The sequence below is a fragment of the Canis lupus genome, chromosome 5, assembly GCF_003254725.2.
Source record: "Canis lupus dingo isolate Sandy chromosome 5, ASM325472v2, whole genome shotgun sequence".
NCBI classification, from domain to species: domain Eukaryota; kingdom Metazoa; phylum Chordata; class Mammalia; order Carnivora; family Canidae; genus Canis; species Canis lupus.
This window is the reverse complement of record NC_064247.1, coordinates 28,022,001-28,047,607: the sequence shown is the minus strand read 5'-3', so window position 1 is coordinate 28,047,607 and position 25,607 is coordinate 28,022,001. Positions and strand designations below refer to the sequence as shown.

The window sequence follows — 25,607 nt, the reverse complement described above, 5'->3', positions numbered from 1 at the left end:
AATCATTATTTTCTCTTTTTGGAAGCTGTCTTATGGAAGGATCATATCATAAAATATAACAGTTATCATAATGAAAAGCATTATGACTTTGGGGAGGGATGTGCCAATAACCATTACTGGAAACATCTGGGCTGCTTAAGCCAGGGTGTGAATGAGCTGAAGACCCCAGGTTCAGCTTTGACGTTGGTCAGAGGAACACGGAATGCCAAGGTTGAGGACATGGGGAGGTCTCTCTTGGAATGTTCCATATAACCTTTCCATCGCACAATAGCACATCTTCTAGGGATCATCTACCTTATTTTCAGACACCCCAAATCTTGGGACGTTCTACCTGGTAAGCTGAACTCCCTGCCTCTCGTCTCTGGGCATCTGTGTGTACCTCTCCCCAAATGACTCAGGATGTTAAAGTCACAGAGCAGAGAGGATGGGCATGCAGGGCAAGCCATGGCCACAGCCTTGAGGCACTCTGTATTTTCTGTGACGACTTCCAAAAGGAATCAGCCTGCGAGACCTCACAGGAGAATGTGAAGAGAATCCACTAGGCACAACAGAGCTCTTAGCAGATCGGGCAAGGTAATCTACGGAGCATGTGAGCTTATCACCCCTTGCCCAACTATCCAATATTGGCATTGTGACCTCTGTTCACTGATGGTGACTTATAGGCTCTTAAGTCCTCTGCCTCAGTTTCCTTATCAGCAAAATAAGAGGTTTACACAAATATACTGGCTGGATATCTCTTGGGTGCTGTGTAAATTAATTACTTAATGTTTATATGGTGCTTGGAAGGTGAAAAGCACTCACAAAGAATCATTATTCAAGCAATAAAATACTATAGTATAAACATCAAGGAGGCTTTGGAACAGATGGTAGGAAATCAATTGCATTTCATTTTATATATAATATGTGTAAATCATAGTTACTGCACAAAGCATGAGTACACTTGCAACTTTGTTAATAATGCCATAGGTCACTTTCTTTCTTTCTTTCTTTTTTTCTTTTCTTTTTTTTTTTTTTTTGAAATACATCAGTGTAATTTTTACTCTGGATGAAGTTAAGAGAGCATCACTTTAATTCTTCCGAAGGGTCAGAGGCTGTGCCCTGTTCTTTCCTGTCTTCCTCTCCCCTGTCCCACCTCTGACTCCTCCACCAGCCGCCACAAATTTGGAGAAGCAACTGGATTTGATGAAGGGTCGACAATGGAAACCACCCTGGCGTCTTCTATCTTTAAGGCCTGGATGCTGCAAGAGCTCACTCCCTACGGGATCAAAATCCTAGCTCAGCCGCAGAGACCTGCCTTTCCTTCTGGGTCATCGTCACCTTCTACAATCTTCAAAAAAATTTTTTTCCCCATCATCTCTTTTTCCAGCACAGGAAATTAGTTCTCTTTTCAAGGTTGAAAAGACACAAGACCTGCTGGAGTTTGTTGTCTGTAAATATTAACCTGCTCTTTCTGCATGTATCTCTCTCTGCTCTCGGCATCCCTTACCCTCTGTGGTCCTGGAAAGTAGTCCTCACTGCTGTTATTCTTGAAAAAACAGCAACATAATAAAAGCTGTCAGCATAATAAACATGCAACAAAGGATAATCAAATTTGAGGCACCCTCTTTTTATTATTCAAAGGGAAATAAACCTGCTGAAAGAATAAGCAGTTGAGCAGTGCATTGGCAATGCAGAACAAGTGCCTGCAGTAAAGGAGAGAGAGAAAAAAAAAACATCCTCCCCAGCCTCATACGTGCTAATTAAGTGACTATGATGCCATGAGCAGACAATTCAAGGAGCAGCCAGGGCTTTCTTGGATAAACATGCTCAGAAGGGAGAAGGTCATCAAGCAGAGTTTCCGTCTACCGCTGACCCAGAGAGGACGGGAAACAGACCATCTGAGGAGCTCACAGACCCTGGACTTGACAGCTCTTTCTTACTCAGACCTGAGGCCTATGATTCCAGGGAAAGGCCCTGACAGGGTCCTCGCCATCACCCTCTCCCAGTATGGGGGGCACAGGGAGGCATCAGGGCGGTACCTCGTTTGGTCACAAGAGCCCTGTGAGTTCCTGGAGCTGCGCTGGGCCGGATGCTCTGCACGTAAGCCCGTGGCAGGCGCCCCAGAGCCACAGCGCGGCGTCGCCGGATGCAGCTACCTGCTCTCAGGTGCGTCTACCTGGCGGAGGCCCGGGGCTGGCGGCCATGGGCCCGGGTTCTGTGAGAAGCACCAGGCGGTCGTGCCCTGGGGCGTTATCTGCCAGGATGGACACAGGGGCTTTTGGAAAAGAAGGGCGACCTTCCTTGGGTGGGACCAAGGGCCCCGAAGGGGAAGTGTGATGTTTTCAAGTCATCTTTCCTGGGCCATGGAGATGCGCCCCTGCAACGACACCGCCACTCACCTACAGATATCGTTCTCGGCCTCCTCTAATCCAAACTGAGGGTCAAAGGCCAGCTGGATCCTCGTTCTCTCCTGGGAGTGCAGCCGCCAGGTGAGCAGCAGGTTCCTGGGGTAGCTGCTGGGGAAGCGGGGGCTCTGCACGTGGCCGGTTCCTGTCACCCAGACGGTCTCGTCTCTTCGGTATAAGTCTGTGAGGTGATTGCTCTCTGTTACTAGTCACAACTTGTAGAAATTAGTATGTTGCTCCAATTACAAGAAAGCAAAAACAGAACAGTTTAAAAACATCAGATTGTAAAGCACATCTTGACTCTGTCTAACCACAGAAGACCAAATGGCAGCCTTCCGGTCACACTAACAACGTCTACATTCCCTCCTCGATCCCCCACCTCCTCAGGTTCCTGGCAGGTCTACACCGGCTCTGGTGTATTTCACACTATGAGAGCTCTTTTCATATCATTTTTGACAAGGAAAATGAACAATTATCTCAGAACTCGGGTTCATTTCGATTGATATTAAAATAAGTAAATACTTCAAAAGAATTCCTCCTTCCCTTCTTCCAGGTAATAATAATAATAATAAAAAAAACTCCTTTTCTTCCTTTTATTCTGTGCCCTCACAGTGTGACAGTAGAGCTCCAGTGATGAGCACGGATGGAAGTCAATAAATCCTGCTGCATGAATGAACGAGTGAGTGAAACACATAAAAGAATATAACAGTGCTTCGTGACTACTGATTTTTTTATTCAAACATTTTCCAGTGGTTTCTCCATCAGAAAAATCACTATCTCTTTGCAGTAGTTTTTGGTGACTTTGAGAGCGAATTCTTACTCTGTTTTCTGTGTTGTATAATAAAGATCTTGCCTGGTCTTTGTCCGGGTTCCTAACAGGGGACTCCTGACCCCTGGAATTCCCCAGGTGACAGAAGGGCCTTTGTCATACATGGTGGGCCCTGGGGGCCACTCCTGAGTGTACGCACGAGCTGATGAACCATGGATCCCTGAACGGTGTCAGGATTATGGTAGGCTTTGTGGCAGGACCAACCATGTGGCTAGAGGTGAGGACTCTGAGCCCTGACATCAGCCTGACCTCTCAGCCTCCCGGCAGGGAGGAACTCAGGGACCAGATCCAGCTGCATCATCAGTGACTCCAGCACTCACCCTTGCAGAATGAAGGCCCCTTAGAAACTCTGGCCCTAGAAGCTTGGAGAAACCTCCTGGTTGGTTACATACGGGTGTGTTAGGAGAGTGACATGTCCTGAGAACATGAGAGCTTCACTCTTGGGACCCTCCCAGACCTATTTGGCTGGTCCTGATTTGTACTCTTTACAGTAAAACTTAATAGTATAACTGTAATTGTAATGACAGCGCTTTCTTGAGTTCTGTAAGCTGTTCTAGCAAATGATCAACCTGATGGGTTTATGGCAGACCCTGAATCGATAGCCAGTTGGTTAGAAGTATGGGTTGGCTGCAACCCCCAGATCCGCAGCTGGCATCTGAAGTGTAGCCCGGCAGGGGCTGTGCCCTTAACCTCTGAACTCTGACCTAGCTCTGGGTAGGTCTTGGTTTTAGGTCTTTCCCAATATGAGAGTTCTTTGCATTTTAGATTTTGGCTGTTTAGACCCTGCCATTAGTGGGCCTCCTGCCCCAGTCTATTTGTGTTTTCCCACAGAGAGTTTTCTTTGAGGCCTGTAATTCACTGAGCCTGCTCAGGGACGCTTAAATTGCTGGTGGAAACCACTGGAAGGCTGGGCTGCCAAGAGTGGCTGGCAAAGCTTCCCAAATAACAGAGGAAGGAAGAGGGAAGAAGTATGTGAAATGCAAAAGCTTCTTTCCCTTTCACAAATGTCCTTGTGCTATAGGAATTACAATATATAGATTAGGTTTTACTTATTCAGTGTTCACCTGTTTGCCCAGCTAGATTCTGTGTGGGAGTGAGAGGTTGGGAAACCAGGACCTGAGAGCTCTGGCTCTGCAGCCACCTGCAGTGAACCCAGCCCAGACATCCTCCAGCTGCCAAAAAATGTTTTTCCCAGCTGACCTTGCCCTCTTCTTTTCCCTTGACCTTATGCTGAAGATGTGGTCACAAAAATTACTTATCTCCTTATTCTATCATGTGGGGCTTTTAGGAAATGAGTGAGGGCTGTTTGCTGGGAAGGCAGATATGAACTATCAGCCAATCAACAATTATTTATTTATTTATTTATTTTTTTTTTTTTTTTTTAAATTTTTTTTTAATTTTTATTTATTTATGATAGTCACAGAGAGAGAGAGAGAGAGAGAGAGAGAGAGGCAGAGCCACAGGCAGAGGGAGAAGCAGGCTCCATGCACCGGGAGCCCGACGTGGGATTCGATCCCGGGTCTCCAGGATCAGGCCCTGGGCCAAAGGCAGGCGCCAAACCGCTGCGCCACCCAGGGATCCCTCAACAATTATTTATTAAGTGCAGACTCTAAACATAACGTTTTGCAGTGTTTTCAACACTTCCATCACTGCAGGTTTACCTTTACAATTTGGACCTTATTTCCTTACCTTGGCTACTATTATTTGCTTAATATTTCTCCAAATTAATTTTTTTAAGAGAAAGCCTGGGTGCATGCACAAGTACGTCCAGGGGAGGGACAGACAGAGAAAGAAAGAGAATCCCAAGCCAACTCCCTGATGAGCGGAGCCCGATGGGGGGCTCAATCTCACACCTTTGAGGTCAAGAAATCAAGAGCCAAAATCAAGAGTTGAACACTTAACGGACTGAGCCACCCTAAATTAATATTTTCAATCAAAAGCAAATCTATTGTAAAATAAAACTTTCAGTTTATCTATCAATAAAATAATCTATCAAAGTTTCTATCAAAACTTTCTATCAAAGATACTACTTGCCACGAATAGAAGGTAACCGTAAATCTAAATGCACAACTACTAAATTTAAAACCACGTATCTGAGGTGCTCACATTACTCATTTATAACATAAGGCATTTGAGCACCATGTGTTCTGTGTAGTCTCTTTCAGGGGTAGCATTCACTGCTTGTGTGTTTTTAAGATTCCAGGTGCTATGTTACATGTAGGTCTAATTTAAGAATGCTTAAAGAGCATCTGTGTTTGTGGCCCTGAGACACCAAGCCCACTCACACTTCACACATGTAGCAACACACAAGCAACACACAAAGGAATGTGAAGTGCGGAACGTGATGTGTGGTGGTGGGGCACAGGGAGGGCCCCGGGGCCTTTGGGGCAGTGAATGCAAGGCATGGGTCAGGGTTGCGCTAAGACGTCTGCAGAAAGCTGGATCTAGAGCAGAGTCTACATGGGCCCATGTGAGCCCCAGGGCAGGGTAGGGGGCTTGAAAGGGGAACTCCAGGCACTTCGGAAAGCCAGGGAAAGTACTTGCACTTGACAGAAGTGGAAAGAGGAAAGCCCTGCAAGGGTGAAGGCCCGTGGGTCTGAAGAAGGCGACCAGGAGGAAGAGCATCTGCTCAGAGGTGGAAATAAGGTTCTGATCCAGGAGGGCAGGGACAGTGAGTTCTCGTTGGAGGGGGAGGAGCCCACACGGAAGGCCAAGGCCAAGGGCAGAATCAGAGCCTGGGCCCTGCCTGGTGACACACTGACACTCTGGGAGCCCAGTTTCCGTGCAGTGACCAGAATTTCTGTGCACATGTCAGCGGGCTCTGGGGGACATCACCTAGACCTGAGCTGGGATAGCGGACATGTGGCCGGGGTCCTGCAGGGGAAGGGGAGCATCGGGAACACTGAGGAGCCCTCCAGGACGGGGAAATCAGAGCAGTGACGACTGCAGGGGAACAGGCCCATGAAGGTGCCAGGTCGTGAGCACCCTGCCCTGGTACGGAGCAGGTGCAAGCGGCAGGTAAGCGGGTGGCAGCGCCCGATGCAGGAGCAGGATGGTGGGACGATGCCGGGGAGACTGCAGTGCTCGGCCTGACGCACTGGACAGATTTCTGCAAGGAAGGGACTTCTTTTCACTAGAACATCATTAAAGGCTAGACCTCCTCATGAACTAACTCAGGTTACACAGGAAATGCCTGTTATTTTTTTAAGCAAGTGACAGTGGGAGTGGGGTGGGAGGCTTTCCTTCTTACAGGATAGGTTGCTGAGGACAAAGCTGGACTCGGGTTTCAGAAATTAACCACAGACCTATATTGCACCGTATGGAAATATATTGACTAATAGGCAAAATTAAAAAAATGTTTTTCTCAAGTTTCATAATTTATTTTCTGTTACAAATCCTGCCAAAATACACATCTACACAAGTATGAATACTAGCCATCACTTTTATAGTGCTGATGCTGTGCCAGGCATTGCTCCAAACACTCTTCATGGTTCATTTACAGGATAAACTCGTCACATGTAGGACCTCGCGTGTGCTGAGCATTTACAACTCCCTGAGATGGATACTGTTATTACCATTCCACAGAAGAAGGTTCTCAGGCACAGAGAGGTCAAGTACTTATCTAAAGTCATGGAGCTGGTAAAGGTGGTGTCAGAAGACAGACTCAGGCAATCGGGTGGCAGACTTGGTGCCATGAGAACCACCATGCTCTAGAACCTGTTCTTCCTTCTCTGAAATGTGCTAGAAGTAATTTTATTTATTTACTTATTTAATCTTTTTTTTTTAAACTTAAAGCCAATTAACTAATGTATACTATATTAGTAGTTTCAGAGGTAGAGTTTGGTGATTCATCACAGGCAAGTTTAGATTCTTTGCTGTGTGTCCTCTAATCCGCTCTGACTTTTGAGTTACACTGTTTATGTAAAATTCCTAACTCCATGCTGACTCAGAGCTGTTCTTAGGAGAGTTATAATGAAGTACAGTACAGACAGCAACGTATCAGGTTTAACCTGAGATCAAGACCAAGTATCATACAGAAAGTCATACTTCTGAATGAAAGCATTCACTTTGGTGTCCAACAGTAGCTAACATGTATGGGTATGGAGCAATTACTATGTGCCCGGCACTCTAATACACTACACTTCACTGAATCTTCACAAGAACCCTATATAATTAGGGTTATAAATAAAGTATCCCCACTTTACAAAGGAAGGTCAGAGAATTTAAAGAACTTTGGACCTCAGGGCACAAAGCTAGCGTGGAATCATGATTTGACCCAGGGAGTAGGTCTTCAGAGCCTGCACATTTCACTAGAGCATGGTTCTAGCTGCTCAACGACAAAATATGAACTATGCCATTTTTCATAGAGAATGACTTTTTCTTTTCTTAAAATTTAAATTTAATTAATTAAAATATAGAGTATTATTAGTTTCAGAGGAAGAAGTCAGTGATTCGCCACTTTCATAGGATACCCAGTGCTCATCCCATCACATGCCTCCTTTATGCCCATCCCCCAGTGACCCCGTCCCCCCACCCCTCTCCTCTCCAGGGACCCTCAGTTTATTTCCTATGGTTAAGAGTCTCTCATGGTTTGTCTCCCTCTCTGATTTTGTCCTACCTCCTTGCTATGACTACACCTCAAGTTCAATTTTTCATCTTACCTCCCCAGCTGATGACCTGTCTCAGGCTCACTTTCCTGTCTTTGACCTTGAAACCTCATCCAATTCATCATTTCTGGTGCAAAGTGACCCTACTGTGAGAAGCTATCTACCTTACTGACTTTGACACGGGGCACCTGAGTGTCACCACTTATCTAGCTTTCCCTGTTTCATGGAATAGGGTCATTCCTGGTCCCAATACATACATGTAGTAATCCACTATCACATCACATCATGTTTAATGAATGAAATCATGAAAAATGGCAATACTTTTATTTCTTCTCAGATCATAATATTACCTATGATAACATAAAATGCAAAGCCTAAATGCTGAGTGGTTAAATAGGATTAAGATACTTGATCCATAGGAACAAACAATGATATAATTACAGGCTATGCCAGCTCACACAAATTCGGTGGGACAGTACAGCCATACACATTTGCCCCACTATCCCCATAAGACATCCAGGAGCCAGCATCATGACTGACAGTCACAAAAGCAAAGAATGGTCACCGGAGTCAGAAAATTTCTAATGTGCAAAGGGATATATTATGAAATTTCATTTGCAAAATGGCTGTTCCATAATTATACAATATATCATAGAAACAACATTTTCCCAGACTCTAGTTGAATGATATATAATCCAAGCAGCCCCACTTCTGTTGCTAAACAACCACAATAAGACTACTTGATTTTTGTAAGAAGCAATATAGTTTATAAGAATCCAATTTTGTAAGTCCATCATAAATATACGTTTATGTAACAAAAAAAGACGTAGTAAATATCATTACTCTCATTTCATTTTTTTTCTTTTAAATTTAATTTTGTTTTGTTACTTTAACAGGTAATGAAACCAACACAGAGAAGTTAAAGTGATTTGTTGCAAACCAAAGGAATGGAGCTGCATGAGTAAGAGTGGAGTCTTCAATTCAGCACCACCATGCTCTGGTCCCGGTGGCTTTCCTCCATGACAACAAACAACAGCATGAGACTCACCCTGTCATCTTTCTGCTTCTGTTTCTGAAACTGATACTTTTGGGGCTGCATAATGGGGTATCAAGATTCCTCTCAGGTCCAAGTGACATGACACCTCACCAATTTTCTCATAAGGGGATGGAGCTGCCAGTGGGTTGACCATGACTCAGTGGTCAAGGGTGAGGCAAAAATGAGACAATCCAATCTGAAATCCAAAATCTTCAATGAGATAAACACTTTTCCATCTAACAATGATTTTATAACTATTTGTATTCTGTTGTCTAAAATAAGAGAACAAAGGAATAAGTGCAAAAAGTTTTTCAAGCACACATTTATGAGAATCTTTCCTTCTTATAAACTAGAAACGTATCCTAGGCACATAGCTAGCTACTTTGCACATAGGTTTGTGCTGAACACATTATGGAAGAATTTAAATAAATCCTTTAATATGGGAACATGCATTCTATGTTTAGCACTTTTTAAAAAGATTTTATTTATTTATTCATGAGAGACATACAGAGAGAGGCAGAGACATAGGCAGAGGGAGAAGTAGGCTCCATGCAGGGAGCCCGATGTGGGATTCGATCCGGGGTTCCAGAATCACGCCCCAGCCGAAGGCAGCGCCAAACTGCTGAGCCACCCAGGCGTCCTTGTTTAGCACTTTTTAAAGCTATGTGAGTCTGGTTAGGTACAGGAGATAAAAACTGAAGATATTTGGAGGTGCTTTATTGTTTCTTTGAAAAAGTCTCGCAGGAAAGTGAAAAGAAAAAAATCATACACAGAATATTACATTCCTTGTAGAAAAGGACTATGCCTTGCAACTCTAGTGCCTTGTCAGCCTTGGCAAATGGAGACCTTCAAAATGTATCTGTTAATACATACATGGATGGATGGTTACTGCAAATAATGATTATCCAGAGTTCCTACAAATGGAAAGCATCTCTTTGATTAGCATCTTTAAACAACAACAACAATGAATAAAAGAGAGCTTTATCAGAAATAAAGTTGAAAAATGCCCAAATATTTTATTTCTTTAAGATTTATTTATTTATTGGGAAGGGAGGGGCAGAGAGAGAGAGAGAGAATCTGCAACAGACTCCCCACTTAGCACGGAGCCCAATGTGGGGCTCGATCCCAAGATCATGACCTGAGCTGAAATCAAGAATCAGATGCTTAACAGACCCAGCCACCCAGGCACCCCCTCAAATATTTTAGTTCTAACAAATTCAATTTTGAGGTAGCCAGTGGGCTTGACATTGTGGGGCATACATTTGGCATCAATATTAAAGGATTATTTTGGGAAGCGTTCCACTGAACTGGTCCTTTCTCTTCGTCTGTACTACTTACATCACCAGGTTCACTATAGCCAGGCTGTACCACCCTCGGAAAACCCAGGACCAAGAAAAAAAAGAACCCTCAAATAAAATCAGGGGAGTTTGTTGGTGTAAATAGAGGCCATGCTCAGATCCATTGAGCACCATATAAGTCAGGTAACTGAATGGACCACAGAGGTTCCCATCGGGAGCAAGCATCTAATTGAGAAGAGTAAGCTCAGCGAGATTCATCAAGGGTCAGGTCTATGCCTTATCTATTGTGTTATTACTTAGTATTACTACAAAGCTCAAATTAGTCTTGCATTCTCCCTCCGTGGCTAACAACACAGAACAGAAAAGCATCCTAGGATGCAAAATAGTACCTTCATTAGTAAGGCCTAGGGCAGTGCATTGTTGACAATGCACAGAAGCAGGGGAGAAGTGAAGAATATAAGAGAAGATAGGGCAGGGAGTCCCTAATTTTATGATGAATAGGTCAATTTGTAGAACAGATCCTAAGACACACAATTGGGATGAAATTGAATTTAATGAGGAGATAATTTATGGGAAATTATATAACTTAAAAAGCACAAGGTTGGAAGTCTCACCATGTGAACTGCTAAAGGTGAAAATTAGACTTCTTTAAAAATGTTAGTTTAAAAATCAGTGTGAGAGCATTTTCAACGTTTTTTCCCCTCAATGTTTCCTAAGGCACCAAAGCTTCCAACCAACGAATTAAATTCTTCCTGGGACTGTTGGTGGGGCCATCTTCATTAAGGAGATTCTGGTTGACAACTGGCACACATTCCTAATGAAAATAGTCTTCCCAAATCCCCTATCAGCTCTCAGACAAGTCACCTGTGCTCATTCTGCTTGCAAGCAACTCAAGAGCAAAGCTGATTAAACATCAGACATTTATTTAGAATTTTCCAGCACAGATTTTTCTAAGAATTCCAGTTCTAATACAACAACATCTATTTACAAAGATTCAGGGAGGAGGGGGTTGGTTGTCTGTCAATTATGTATTTTCTTTAAATTACAGTTCCTTTTGGCACAAACCAAAGTGTTAATGTTTTATAAACAAACTTTCTCAGAGTAACAATTTAGTGTTTTTGGAGAGTAATCACTTGATAATTCCCTGAGCTCGAAATTACTCTTCTTTAAGAATTTGTCTATCAAAATAGAGAAATAAAAAGTACCATAAATTCTCTTTGAACATTGGTCAGCAATAGTTACCAGGAATGTAGTGATGCCCAAAGTATCACATTATTTCTCACCTCCCCAGATCTTTTAATGCACAACGTTTTGTTGTGTTATTACATGACACCAAGCAATTATAGGACCTCCTCCTTTCCAGGGGACATATGTTCCAAGACCCCCATGGATGCTTGACGTTTTCCCTATACATGCATACCTCTGATAAAGTTTCATTTATAAATTTGGCACAAAAAGAGTTCAGCAACAATAACTAATAACATAGAACAATTATAACAATGTACTGTGATGAAAGTTATGTGAATGTGGGCTCTCTCTCAAAATATCTTACTGTACTCACACTTCTTGTAATGATATGAGGTGATGAAATGCAGTGAAGTGTATGATATGGGTGCTGTGATGTAGCAGGTGAATGATGAGGGCGCTGTGACATGGCAGGTGTGTGATGGGGGTGCTGCGACATGGCAGGTACATGATGTGGGTGTGTGACGTGGCAGGTAGATGATGTGGGTGCTGTGAAGTAGTGTGAGGCTACTCCTTACCTTTCAACTATCCATCAGAAGGAGGATCATCTGCTTCCTGATAGCAGATGACCTAGGGTAACTGAGAGCCAGGAAAGCAAAATCTCAAATAAGAGGTGGGGGACTACTGTGTACTCTTTCCTTTAAAAAGCTTCTATTTTATAGGTATATTACAGAAATGACTGAAATTATATTAAAATGAAAATTATTTTTGGTTTAGATTTAGAAAATTAAAATAAGTGAAAACAAAGGTTGCCTGAAAATATCCATGCTGTATTTTACCACATAAACATAATTTTATTAATTAACTCTCTAATAATTCTCTTTCCTTCTACTGTAGTCATTTTGTGTTGTGATGTTGTTTACATGTGAAAGATGTGAATAATCAGTAACATTCAGAACTGTGGCAGATGGGGAAGGGCAATGTGGAGTGGCATGACAGAAAGAATGATAGAATCAGAGATCTTTTCAATTACATTAACTTAACACCTAGAAAGCAAGATAATCCTAATGACAGAAAGATCTGCTTTAATCACAGCAAATAGAGTTCAAAGATAAAGACAGATAATAGGCAAAATAGATGGAAAAGTCATACCTAGGAAAAACCAGGTTTCACCTTTTTTCTAGGAAACACTGATCAGAGAGCACTTGGGTGGTTCAGTTGGGGAAGCGTCTGCCTTTGGCTCAGGTCATGATTCCAGGGTCCTGGGATGCAGCCCTTGTCAGGCTCCCTGCTCAGGGGGGAGTCTGTTTCTCCTTCTCCCTCTCCCTCTGCCCCTCCTCGTTCTCTCTCTCTCTCTCTCTCATTCTCAAGTAAATAATTTTTTTAAAAAGGAAACACTGATTATATAGAAACTAATATTCTTTTTTTTATAAGAGATTTTATTTATTCATGAGACACAGAAAGAGGCAGAGACATAGGCAGAGGGAGAAGCAGGCTCCCTTCGGGGAGCCCAATGTGGGACTTGATTCGAGGACCCTGGGATCACACCCTGAACCAAAGGCAGACGCTCAATCACTGAGCCACCCAGGTGCCCCTAAAACTAGTATTCTTACAAACACTGTCTATGAAGACTAAAGTATGAACTTCAAGTTTTCAGAGAGTGAGGATTTTCTGAGGTTATTTTACAGGGTGAGTTTCAGGAAGAATTAGCAGTCAACAATACTGCCCTGGAATTTGAGGTATGGAGCAAAGAAGATGATTCTGAAATATCCTAATTATTTTTTTTTAAGATTTTATTTATTCATTCATGAGAGACAGAGAGAGAGAGAGAGAGAGAGAAAGGCAGAGACACAGGCAGAGGGAGAAGCAGGCTCCATGCAGGGAGCCCGACAAAGGACTCGATCCCGGGTCTCCAGGATCACGACCTGGGCCAAAGGAGGCGCTAAACTGCTGAGCCACATGGGCTGCCCTATCCTGATGATTAAAAACGTAATCCATGTGATGGAGATAAAGCATTTTCCTAATCACATTTGACTAAAGAGAAAACTAGCTGGCAGTTAATAGAAGGATCACATGGCCCATTATCTGTGACTGATATATACCTATCTCTGGATTTGATATGTACATTAATTACCTCCCATGTAATAGACATGACCACATTATGTATAATGATAATTATATCTACATGTTTACTAAACTACATGGCCAGAGTGGAGACATTTTTCAATACTGAAAGTCACTCAAGAATACTTTTTTCATATTATATTAATATTTCAAAGTAGGGAAATATTTTATGATGACTGTTAAAGGTAAATGTCCAGTTGTTAGAAAATGGAGCAAGTTTGGGCAGCATTTTGTGTGTCTAAATTTAGTTATGCTTAAGAGATAACTATTCATCTGCTTTCAAACTTGGTACTTTCATTGGTAGCACCATATATGGATGAATTATAATTTATATTTGAATATCTAATTGTTACTTAAAATGCCTTTATAAAGTCTGCATTAAAATGGAGCACTAAAATTAAAATGTTTTTGTGCAAATAAATTAGTATAGAAAAATAGATGAAAATATACATACAATAAAATATGGAGAAATTTTATCTCATCCAGATTCTCTTGTAAAGAAATACTCAAGTGCTTCATAGGACCAGAGCTGAGAAGATATATACAAGTATATGAAGCTGAATTTTGACTTGTCATTGAGGTTTAAGAAAACAAATTCCCCTTTTACCTAGATAATAAAATTAAGGACAGCAGAAATTATATCTCAGAATAGGTCAAAGAATTCTCAAAGCTATGAGATATTAATGCAAACAATTCATACACTGTGATGGTGATGAACATCTATCCGTCAAAAGCTGGTAGCATTCAAGAGAATCACCTGCTTTAGCAATTTGTAACTCCCATAAGCCAAACATGATACGAAAATTAATTAAACAGAAAGTGCAGATGGATTCCAAGTACTCCTTAATCTTTCTTAAAATTTTTGTGAGGCCAAAAAGTGCTAAGCTAGGCAAATTAAATCAAGAACACACACACACACACACACACACACACACACACACACACACAGGTTATGAAAAAGGTCATGGCGCTATGTCTCCATACTGAAAGACAGAAAAAACTTTGAAGACTTTTGAGACTCAATTTAAAAAAGGTTTGAACTTGGACTTCCACAGGGATAATGAAATAAAAGAACTTATGTTTTTGGATCAATTCATACTATTGCCATTTTATTAAAAAAGAGTTTCGTGTGCCTTCAAAGCAGATGGTGCTTTCCCCACAGAAGCTATTACTAAAGCAATGTTGGGTTTTTCAATGGACGGTGCTTTAAAGGAAGCCAGCCTTCTGTCTGCTTGTCAGATCTCATGCCAACAGTTCTCTTTAGGATCGCTGCCGGATCTGGTGAGCCCTCTCCAAGGATTCTCCTCTGGTCCTATCTATGCATGGTCACAATGTGGTGTTAGTCAGGAGAGGTTGGATTACACCATCCTAATCTCCCTGGTTTTAACAACAGCATTTTATTTCTTGTTCATACAGCACATCCATCCAACTTTGGGTTGGTGGGGTTCTTCTTCATGCTTTCTCCTCAGGGACCCGGGTTAATGCAGCATCATGATTGTAGCACTAACAGTAATGGCAGAGGGACTCAAGCGGGCGAAGAGCTACTTGCTGGTTTTCTAAATGCCTCTGTTTACATATTACTGGCTGAGTCTAATCCCATGTGCAGACATGACATCCAGCAGGCAGCCTCCTGAAAGTGATGAGCAGCCCTTGTGACGCCCTCAAGGGTCTGCTTGCTACTCCCACACTGAAGCCAAAGTTTGACTCATTTCTTTGTTTTCCAATCAGTAGCAGAAACTATCCATATACTGAATAACATTCCACTGTTGTTTTATGATGAGTCACTGGGTGGTGGGGGGGGGGATGGTTGGGAGAGAAATAGAGATGGACCGAGAATTCATGCAGGAACCTTGAGGACTACGGAGCAAGGAAAATGTTGCTGAGTTGCCAGAAAAATACATTCGAGGAAGGGACCTTGACCTTCTTTAGAACTCGTCTTGTTAGAAATGGCGAACAGGATTTACCTGGTAGGTAAACTTGAATGGTGATCACCTCCTGCAATACTAAGGTAGGATTCCAAGCCTGCATCTATTTTAAGTGGGGAAAATGTAAAAGAGCATCAGCAATGTCTGTCACGGGCCTGGAAACAGAGACAGAAGCAACCTTGTTTGCATCACTCACATTAGGTCTCCTCCTTAGTCCACATTTCAGCTTCCTCTTACCTGTTCAAGAGTGCAAACTGCTGGGTAGCAGTGTTATTCACAGTGGGCGCCCAGCAAATACTCCCTCAACTTTCTCTTGGGAGAAAAATTGGGTGGTTTTCCTGTCTAGGTTAAAGAAATCTCTGGGCAAATTACATTTCTGTGGCATGTTATTTACATGTTCTTCAGAATAATCTGTAAATGTTAGATGAAAATAATTTTCACAAAAAGCTAATATTTACTAAATATGTCTCAAGGGCTACAGTAAATGCTTAATATTTATAGGTCTATTTAGAGCGCAAAGGAACCTTACATGTTGGTCCTCATTATTACCACGCATTCAGAAACATTTTAAAACAAATAATAGCAAATAACATTATCTTTGATAGGAAAAACTAAGTGAAATGATTGAGGCACGGTTGTATATTTGGAGTATATCTATCTATCTTCTTATGATAAAGTCAGACTATCAAACGAGAAACCTGTAAATATCCTAACACGTAGTGTCCTTTGGAGATGACTAAGACATTTGCGATAGATTCATGCCATACGAAACATACATCAATGTAAGGCAAGCTTGCTCTCTTGCTGGACCACTCCTGTGGTCAACTAGAATCATTTTTTTAGATGACATAGAAAAAAGGGTCTGGCCTTTAATAAAGGAAAATTCATACTAGCACTTAATGAGTATTGAGAATGATAATGGTGTGTACATACATTGTTAAAAGGAATCTATATGTGAACTCAGATAGGCATCTGCAGAGCCCACCAGGCTTCACAGTAGAAAACTGAACAGCTATATGGAAAAAATGACTAATGATATACTGGCATCTGTCTGGTGGCTTCCCTGGAAGCACATATATTAATAATATAGTTTCTTTCATGACTAGCAGAAAAGAATATGAAGCTATTTTCCAGGACAAGAACCAAAGGGGCCCATCACTACTTAAGCATTTACCCAGATCTCAGGGCACACCTGCTAGGAATCAGGAGTTACTTTAGACTGTGCACCAGATTTATGTTTTTACCCTGACTATGACGCTGCACGGTAGGAGGCATAAGTTTCAGATTCTCCTGTTACAATTTTTTTTTTCTTTTTACAAAGGAGAAGACAATACTCTCCATTCCCATCATATTAAGGCTTCAAGAATATTGCCATTGCCACTGTATCTATTGCTCCAAACTCTTATGATGACATTTCTTACTTTATTCAAAACTGTGAGTAATTACTTTTAAACTTTATTAGATTTTCTTCTGAAACACACTCCATAAAATTCTAACTTTTAAATTGAGCTACAGTGATGTGAGACTGCTACAGAGACCATGCTATGAGAAGCCAACCACTGAAAAAATGTTGTTTCTTAGACTGACAGACTACTGCTTGAAAAAGAAATGCAGATTTTGTTTATTCTCGAGGGGTTCAAGTGTGAACAAAGCTACATTTATTTTAAAGTTAATCTTAGAAAAAGACCAGTTTCAGAGGCAAGAGGAACTATAAGTCATCTCTCTTGGTACTTCAAAATAAAAAAGAAAAGATAGCATTGCCTTTGTATCTGGAATAGTTTTAAAAAAGCATTTTAAAGCACCTGTGCATGAAGGAAAATGATATATTTAACATTTTCCTTAAATAAAACAGTACATTCAAAAGCACAGTTTCCTAATGTGTATGTCTCTACATTAGACCTAAAAATATACATAGAACAAAATAGGGTTTTGGGAAGTGAGTCATGTGAATAAATTTAAAAGTACCAGTGTACTGGGGGCATCTGGGTAGCTCAGTAGGGTAAGTGTCTGACTCTTGATTTCAGCTCAGGTTATGATCTCGGGGTCATGAGCCCCCACGTTGGGCTCCATGCTCGGTGGGGAGTCTGCTTTAGATTCTTTCTCTCCCTCTACCCCTCTCTCCTCAAATAAATAAATAAAAGCTTTTTTTTAAGTGCCACTATTAACATGCATTAGATTATTCAGAATGTCATGTTTCACCAAATTATGATATCATATATATTTTGCATGATTGGCCAATTTAGCTACTCAGAGATTTTATTTCTAGATTCATTTTTGGTTAAACACAGGGACCCAAAGACCATGCTTTCATGCATATAAAGAGCTCACATGGAAACTACACTGAAAACCAGCTTCGTGTGTGTCCTACAGAGTACAGAAATCTCCACCGAAATACATTCTCTCTCCATTTATCCATTTTTGAAGAGTAGAGAGCTCTCAAAAAATATTTGCTGACAGAAGCCTTCTGAATTCTGCACAAAGGGAGAGGCCCTTTGCTTTATTTGTACACCACCACACGTTGTAACAAGGCATGGGTCCCATAAGCTAATTCAGGCTATGAATAACAGATGAACAAACACAAAATGACTTGACAATAAAGAAAATGTGTCATCTCGGACTGGAAGTCTGGAGGTAGAACATTTTTAGGGTGGGTTAGTTCAAGACTTTGAGGTGTCATCCCATCCTCTACCTGTCTGTTCTGCTGGCCCGGCCATGGGGGCTCTTCTCATAATCTAATAGGTGGCTATGAGAGAGCTCCAGCTACTTCCTCCTCACAGGGCTGGATGCAGAGACCATGAAATGGCTTTCTTTCTTTTTTTTTTTTTAGGATTTTATTTTATTTATTTATTCATGAGAGACAGAGAGAGAGGTAGAGACATAGAGGGGGAACGAGGCTGCCTGCAGGAAGCCTGATGTAGGACTTGATCCTAGGACCCCGGGATCACGCCCTGAGCCAAACACAGACTCTTAACCGCTGAACCACCCAGGCATCCCTGAAATGGCTTTCTTCTACGTGAATCTCTTTTTTAAAAAGCAGAAACCCCTCTGGAACCCTCCCACCATCTGGTAGGCAGGCTCTCCCTCTGTGTCAGGGACAGAATCCAGGCGCATCCCTAGGCCTGTTGCTTGCCACGTGGGCAAGGGGAACTGAGTCACCATGACTTGCTCACTGCACACAGCATGCTCCCTGGGCTGGGGTGGCTGGGCTCCCCTGAAGCTCATGTCCACCCACCAGGGTTCTATGAAGAAGGAGAAAGGGCAGGGCAGCAAGTGGTGTGGCATCTAATGGCAGCAATTTAACAGCAAGTGTGTCTGTGTTTTTATTGAGGCTTAAAAAGGCCACTCGAAATACACATCGAGCCAACGTTTCCTGAGTGCATCCTACCTCAACACGGACGGGACACTGTGACCACTGTAAGAAAAAAAAAAAGTGGATGTGACTTGATTCTTAATCTGAAAAGGATGTGTACTAGCTGTTTGGGGTGAAGGATAGATGGGCAGGAAAATCTGTCTTCCCCACCTGATGTGTAATAGTACTTAAGAAATATGGGGGCCACCTGGGTTGCTCAATGGTTAAGCATCTGCCTTTGGCTCAGGTCATGATCCTGGGGTTCTGGGATCGAGTTCTGCATTGGGCTCTCTGCTCAATGGGGAGCCTGCTTCTCCCTCTGCCTATGTCTCAGCCTCTCTCTCTCTCTGTCTCTCATGAATAAATAAAATCTTAAGAAAGTAAAAGAAAAATGGGTCATATTAGAAACTTGTGAAGGAATGTTTTTTGAGCCCCCAGTCATCTCTGTGTCCTGGGAACCACCTGCTAACATCTCCTGGGTGTTTTTCCTGCCCACCATCCAGCACATGGGAACCCAGGTAGGCACACACCTGACCGCTACTTGTGGCACATGCTCAGTCCACATGGTCAAACCATCCTCAGTTCCTGTCTTCTCCATTTCCAGGTTCCAGTGTGGAGCTCAGCACATGTGTATTACTACACAAGCCTGATGGCACAACCCCTCACCCGCCTCCATGATGATTAGTGATCTTCACACCCCCCCCCCATGCTTTCACATGGAATGTGTTCCATCAACAGCAAAGTGTGGGAGTCTGGATACTTTTTATCACATGCAGGGTTCTCCATGGGCTCCTGACGGGGGTCTTACAAACACTGCCCAGGTACACTACTACGTCTTTATCTTGTTACATAGACCAGGATGCTGACTCTCATGAGGAAAAGCTGAAGCTTATACATCTACACCCTTATACATATGGCTTATACATCTACACCCAAGAGAGCCTCCCAATACGGTAGTGCACTATGTTGTAGGTGTTAGTGCTAGGATCCTTGGTGTTTGCTACACAGGCCCTCTTGTGAAAGTGTGTCGCAGCCATTTATACTCCTAGAAAGACTTGAAGATGAGTACAGTGACTACTGCTGTTTTCACCGGGTGAGTAATCATGGTGCAGAGGACTTTTTAACTAAAAAATTATCCAGAGTCTCTTATGATGATACACAGTAAATGGGGGTGTTAGGAGGAAAACAGCATTTCTCGGGTCAATATTGTGACAGAAAACTTAACATGAGCATTTTTATGGATTTTGCCTGAAACACTCACTCTCTTCCTGTCCTCTATTTTCCAGACTGGAAGCTACTGGAAAATGAGGACTAGGTATCATTCACTGCAGTATCAGGACTCAGTGGGAGATAATAAAAAGGCTTTCGATATACATTGAATAAAGGAATGAAATTCAGAATATTCTCAACATAAGATGCTTCTGTGCATTTTTTTTTTTTACTTTTAAAAAGATTTGATTTATTTATTTACTTACTTACTTACTTATTTACTTATTTATTTATTTAAGAGACAGAGACACAGGCAGAGGGAGAAGCAGGCTCCATGCAGGGAGCCTGATGTGGGACTCGATCCCAGGATTCCAGGATCATGCCCTGGCTCGAAGGCAGGTGCTAAACCACTGAGCCACCCAGGCATCCCTTCTGTGTTTACATACAAGGAGGCAGTACAGGGGAGGTGATGCAATTAGTGTATTTGTTCAATGAGTTGCTTCATTTGTAATTTTTTTTCTTTTTTTAAGTAGGCTCCATACCCAACATGGAGCCCAATGGAGGGCTTGAACTCCTTGCCCTGAGATCAAGACTTGAGCTGAGACCAAGAGCTGGACATTCAGCACACAGGGCCCCCAGGCACTCCTCATTGGGAGTTTGAAGCCAGGATTCACAAGCCCTGCAGTCAAATCCCTGACATGTGCTCCTGCTGGGCTGCTTCTGTGAACTGTCTCCTGTTGGGTGGGGGGGTCTGCCACACTCGCATGATGCCCCATTCTCTGTGAATTGCAATGCAGGGGGTGCCCGGAGGCTCCCATCCCTCAAGGGTGACATACAGACAGCAACATCTGTATCATACCATGGGGCCCAGCCCTTGCATGTCCATGTGCTCTGCTAGGACCTTCTCTGCCTCCCTTGTCTGCCCCCCATGAATGAATTCGATCTTGGGTCTGCAATGTGTAGCACGGGAGGAGGCCCAGAAATACATAAAAGATAAGAGATTCAATGATAATGAAAGTAAAACTCTCCCTTATAATTAACCAAATTCTACCACATTATGACTTGTACCCATTTAACCATAAACCTTTAACATTTATTTAGTGTTTATTATTTTGAACAAAGTACACTGATAGATGCCATGGGGCATAGATATAAAAATCAAAACAAAACAAAACATAAATCCTAAGAAAGCAAGGTACAGAGATGGAAAAGCAAACACAGTTAATACTAAATGCCAGCTCCAAAAAGTATATGACTTCCCCTGGAGTAGTGCAGTGAGACCATTTCCAAGACTGCTTATATGCTCTGGGGAAAGAGCCCCGGAGTGATTATTATCAATCCTGAGCATGCGACAGGGATATTCGGCCATACACACATGTTCTATCCACCACTCCTACTGTGAGAGTGCTAACACGCATGAGCTTTACGAAACAAGGTGCATTTGAATGGAGTGTTTGGTATTACTTCCTAACGTGTGTCTTTGGGAAAAATCACATAAAGTAGAAGGTATTTTTTTCATCTGCAAAATAGGGATAACACTGACTCTCCTGTGGGACACTTGGAAGGGCCCCCACCTCAGAAAAAAGTGGAAATGCTGTACAAAATCTAAAGCAGAAGAGGAATGCCACTTAATTAAGTAGACATGCAGAAAAATAACACAAAGGGGTAAATGAACAATGAATTCTAGCAGCAAACATTTTAGGAGTTCAGAGAATGGGGGTAGTTTCTTGGCCCGATCTATTGCTTCAGAGAGAAGAAATAACATATGTAATAAAATGTAGATATAGAGGCATACACTTAATATTTTATATTTGGCTTTCCTTGACTATTTCTAGAAATGTTAGGCCCTGGAGCTATTTCATTAATTTTTTTCTAATAAGTTTGATATCACTGTGACTGTCGATATAATACCTTGAAAACATAAACCCTGTAACATTGTGTGACCTGATTTTATCCAATGTGCCAAAGACATCACAAATAATTTATTGAAAGCTCCTAAATTAAATAAAAATGGAAAAAAATGTTCCAATCAACCAAGAATGAGATAATATAAATGCGAAAGCAGATAAGTATTAATAACCGAAGTAATTACTTTATTCTCTCACAGCTGTGATTTGATAGGTACTTGTAGACATCAGAGGAATGTAATAAATTGTTTTCAAAGTATGTTGAAAAGGCAATGGAAAACATATTTTTCTATTTAAATCTAAGGAATTGACTCTATTTTAAGAGTCCTGGGAATTATATGGTCATATTTTATACTCCATTTTTCCTAGTGCCAAAGTTTCATATCTATCCTAATATTACATTATTCCCTGCATGAACCTGTACTAATGGAGCCTTTTCAAACAGACAGGACCATTAATGCCAATATAAAGGTATTGAATTCATTATGTTTTAACTTCAGCTCTGAGGATTTATTGTATAATCTAGAATTAGTGAAAGGATTGAAATACTGAATGAAGGGATCCATTCTTCTAGACAAGTTCTAGGGTGATGATACTTAAAGTGCCTGTCTGCCACGTAATGAGGAGTATGGGCCAGGTTGAAAATCAAAATGCTGCTTCCTTCATCAAAAATGTCTTGTTATAATAAATAATTTTAGTAAACTAATAGTGCATGTAGATTAATAGTTAATCTACATTTGGTGCAAATTCCTTATCTTACTGTGGACTCATAACAAAGGATTTCTGGGACTGACAGCAGATCCATGGATGACATATGAGTGGCCGTCATCTAGGAAAAACTAGAAATGGACTGATTCTCCTCAGTCTAACCTATGGAATCATGGGACTTATTTATGCTAGAAAAGTATTCTACAGAATTTTTTTTTCTGTTATACAAAGTTTATTTTCCCATCATTGGCATCCAAACATTTTTAAAACTGTTGTATTTTACAAATAACATGTTATTATGTAAATTGAAAATAGGAATGCCCTCAAGATACTGCCTGCATGTGTTATTCCTCCCATGCATGTGCCTCATTCCTACAAGGAAAGCTTCTATTTCCCAATCTCCTCACCCTTATTCAAAGCTCTCATTTTCCAGAAACAGAAAGTTTTAGTTCTATATGATTATTATATTGTTCCTTCTACCTATTTTCCAATTACACAAATAATTAACACATGTATTAAGGAATCCTATTAACATTATAATCCATTCAGAAATGAACTGCAAAAAAGTTCTAACACTCTTTCACATATTTCATTATCTGTCTTCCTTCCTATTGTGATATCTGTGTTTAATTTTTCATTGTTAGAATGCTGTCTGGAACATTTTCTCAGGTAAGTAGTTTTGCTGGTAGACCTGCTAAATTCTTTCATGAGCAAAATGTTCCTCTTTTGTTTGACAGATAAATTATATCTCAGCTGGATATAGGTTTCTTAAAACACAATCCTTAGGTCTCCATAATCTGTAGTTACTAACCCAGTATCTTCACATCCCTGCAGCAGATACAAATTTTAATGCTTAAATGGGCTTTTTAAAAAATGTTTCCATTGGGATGCTTGTAAAAATTTCTAACTATCCTTGAAATTCAGAAATTTAATCACAGTATATATATCTAAGTGCATGTTTCCTCATTCTTTCTTCCTCTTCTTTTTTTTCTCTTCTCCACTGAAACTTATGGCAAGCAGGTGACTTCCTCTTTCTTTAAAGTCTGCATTTTGAAGCCACCTTTCAGTTTTCTTAACTTTTTTCTTGTTATTTATTCTCAATATTCTCTAGGACTCCATCTTCTCTACTCCTTGCATGCATTCTTCCTGGTTGATTGTTTTACTCTTCGGTGTCTACTATCCCCTAGGAGTTCAAGAACTCTTTAATGTGTCTTTATTCCTGATGTCACATATGCAACTGCTTTCTAGTCTTTCCCTCTTTAGTGATACACTGAATCAAAACTCAGTATGTCCAAAACTAACTCCTATTAATCCTTCAAAGCTTAGCCCATTCTACACTGGTTTCTTTAAATTTTTAAATCTTTTTTCACCCCTGCATATCCTTTCTTCCATTTTACTTTGAAATAATTTTAGCTTTACAAAAATGTTGCAAAAATAATAACAGAGTTCATGTATACTCTCTACCCAGCTTTCCTAAATGTTAGCATTTCATGTAGCTGTATTCTATAGAATTCTTGTACAACATTGCTCTGGGAGATAAAAGGGCACTGGGATCAATTCTTGAGTGCACACCACAGTTGACTTAATTATTATTCCTCTTGTTCCTCTTACTCATCCTCCTACAGCATCTTCATTATTTGCCATCTGACTTTCTAGGAATCCCTCTGGAGTCAACCACTTCCTTTTCATGCCCCATCAATGCTGGGCTTGGGACTAAGACTTGGTTGAGACAACAGAATGCAGGAAGAAGAGATGATGTACCAATTATGAGCCTAGACCTTAGATTCATCCTATGTTTTTATTTAACCCTTTTGTGCTTCTGCAACTGCCATGAGAAGCACATGTACTGGATGGCCTTTTAGAACAACAATGAGAGATCCATGCAGCAGCTATGGATTCAACCAAATGCAGAAGGCAACACCATACAAGCCTAGTCTAGGCCTACCAAACTCCATCTGATCCCAGACACACGAGTGAGAATAAGTAATTCTTGCGTTAAGCCACTTCATTTTGGGATGGTTGTTACACAGCTTATTCTTCAACTAGCTAACTAATACATGTATGTAGGGAAACTTCCAAGAGTCAAGGTGAGGATGGCTGCCAAGAGCAATAGTGCTAGAGAAGCTATACTCACACCCTGGCTCTGGGCATGGTGGAAAAGGCATCCATAACTAGGTGTAGGAGTAGTGCAAGGACAAAGTGCAGAGAGCCCCAACCAGGGCTCTGATACAAGGGAAAGACCATCCTTCTTTATTTTCTTCCCCAGTTAGTATACCAAAAACCAAAAAACAGAATGTAATACACAAACCCAGAAATTTGTTAGTGAAAGAGGAATATTTCTATCAGACAGAACAGATATTAAGCATTTACAAAAGAGGAGGAAGTTTACACTAATCAGAGAGTGCACATAGGCTGGCAGGAATGAAGCTGTACTCTTCATTTGTCTTTTTCAAAGAGTCAGGCCACAGTCAAAGTAGAGTTCTTATTCCAGAGTGTGAACCCAACTGATTTCCTACCACTCTCTATTTTTCTCTCAAGTACTAACTTAATGCATTGCATCTGGATAGTGTTCAAGACAGGTATTTGGACTCAACATCTCAGAGAGACAACTTCTTAATGGATATAGCTTCTGTGAGCAGACTCAACAAAATGCACAGAATAATGCTTTCATATTATTGTTCAGAGTGTGACATTACAATGGCATATACTTGCTATGGCACTGACAAAAGAATGACACTCACCCTCCAACTTCCTAGGTCAACATTCAAAATACTTCTCTCCACCTCCAATTCCCAAGACGTGATGAAGAAGGAAAAAATGTGACCTTAACATTTACAACAATAAAAATGAAACAATATTTTATCCTGGTTTCTGTTTTCACAGTGCCAAGACAAAATGCAGTGTGCCTCAACAAACATTTAGTTAAATTTAGGTATGTACACACACATGAGTTTACAGGACATCTGGTTGTTTGGTCAAAGTTTCCTGGATACTATTGGGTAATGACTATACAAAAATGTGAAAAATGTTTTTATTTTTTCAAAGG

At 41.2% G+C, this 25,607-nt stretch overlaps 1 protein-coding gene across 2 annotated transcripts in view; it reads right to left on the bottom strand.

Annotated features, from left to right (window-relative positions):
* Positions 1-25,607, bottom strand: part of PDGFD (platelet derived growth factor D) — a 227,737-nt gene that overhangs the window by 76,323 nt on the left and 125,807 nt on the right. Inside the window, exon 2 of one of the 2 annotated variants that reach the window (XM_025465701.3) lies at positions 2,379-2,565. In XM_025465701.3, the coding sequence (XP_025321486.1) occupies positions 2,379-2,565 (187 nt within the window). Of the gene's footprint in view, positions 1-2,378; positions 2,584-25,607 lie in introns of both variants that reach the window. The other variant, XM_025465700.3, reaches the window with a different exon arrangement.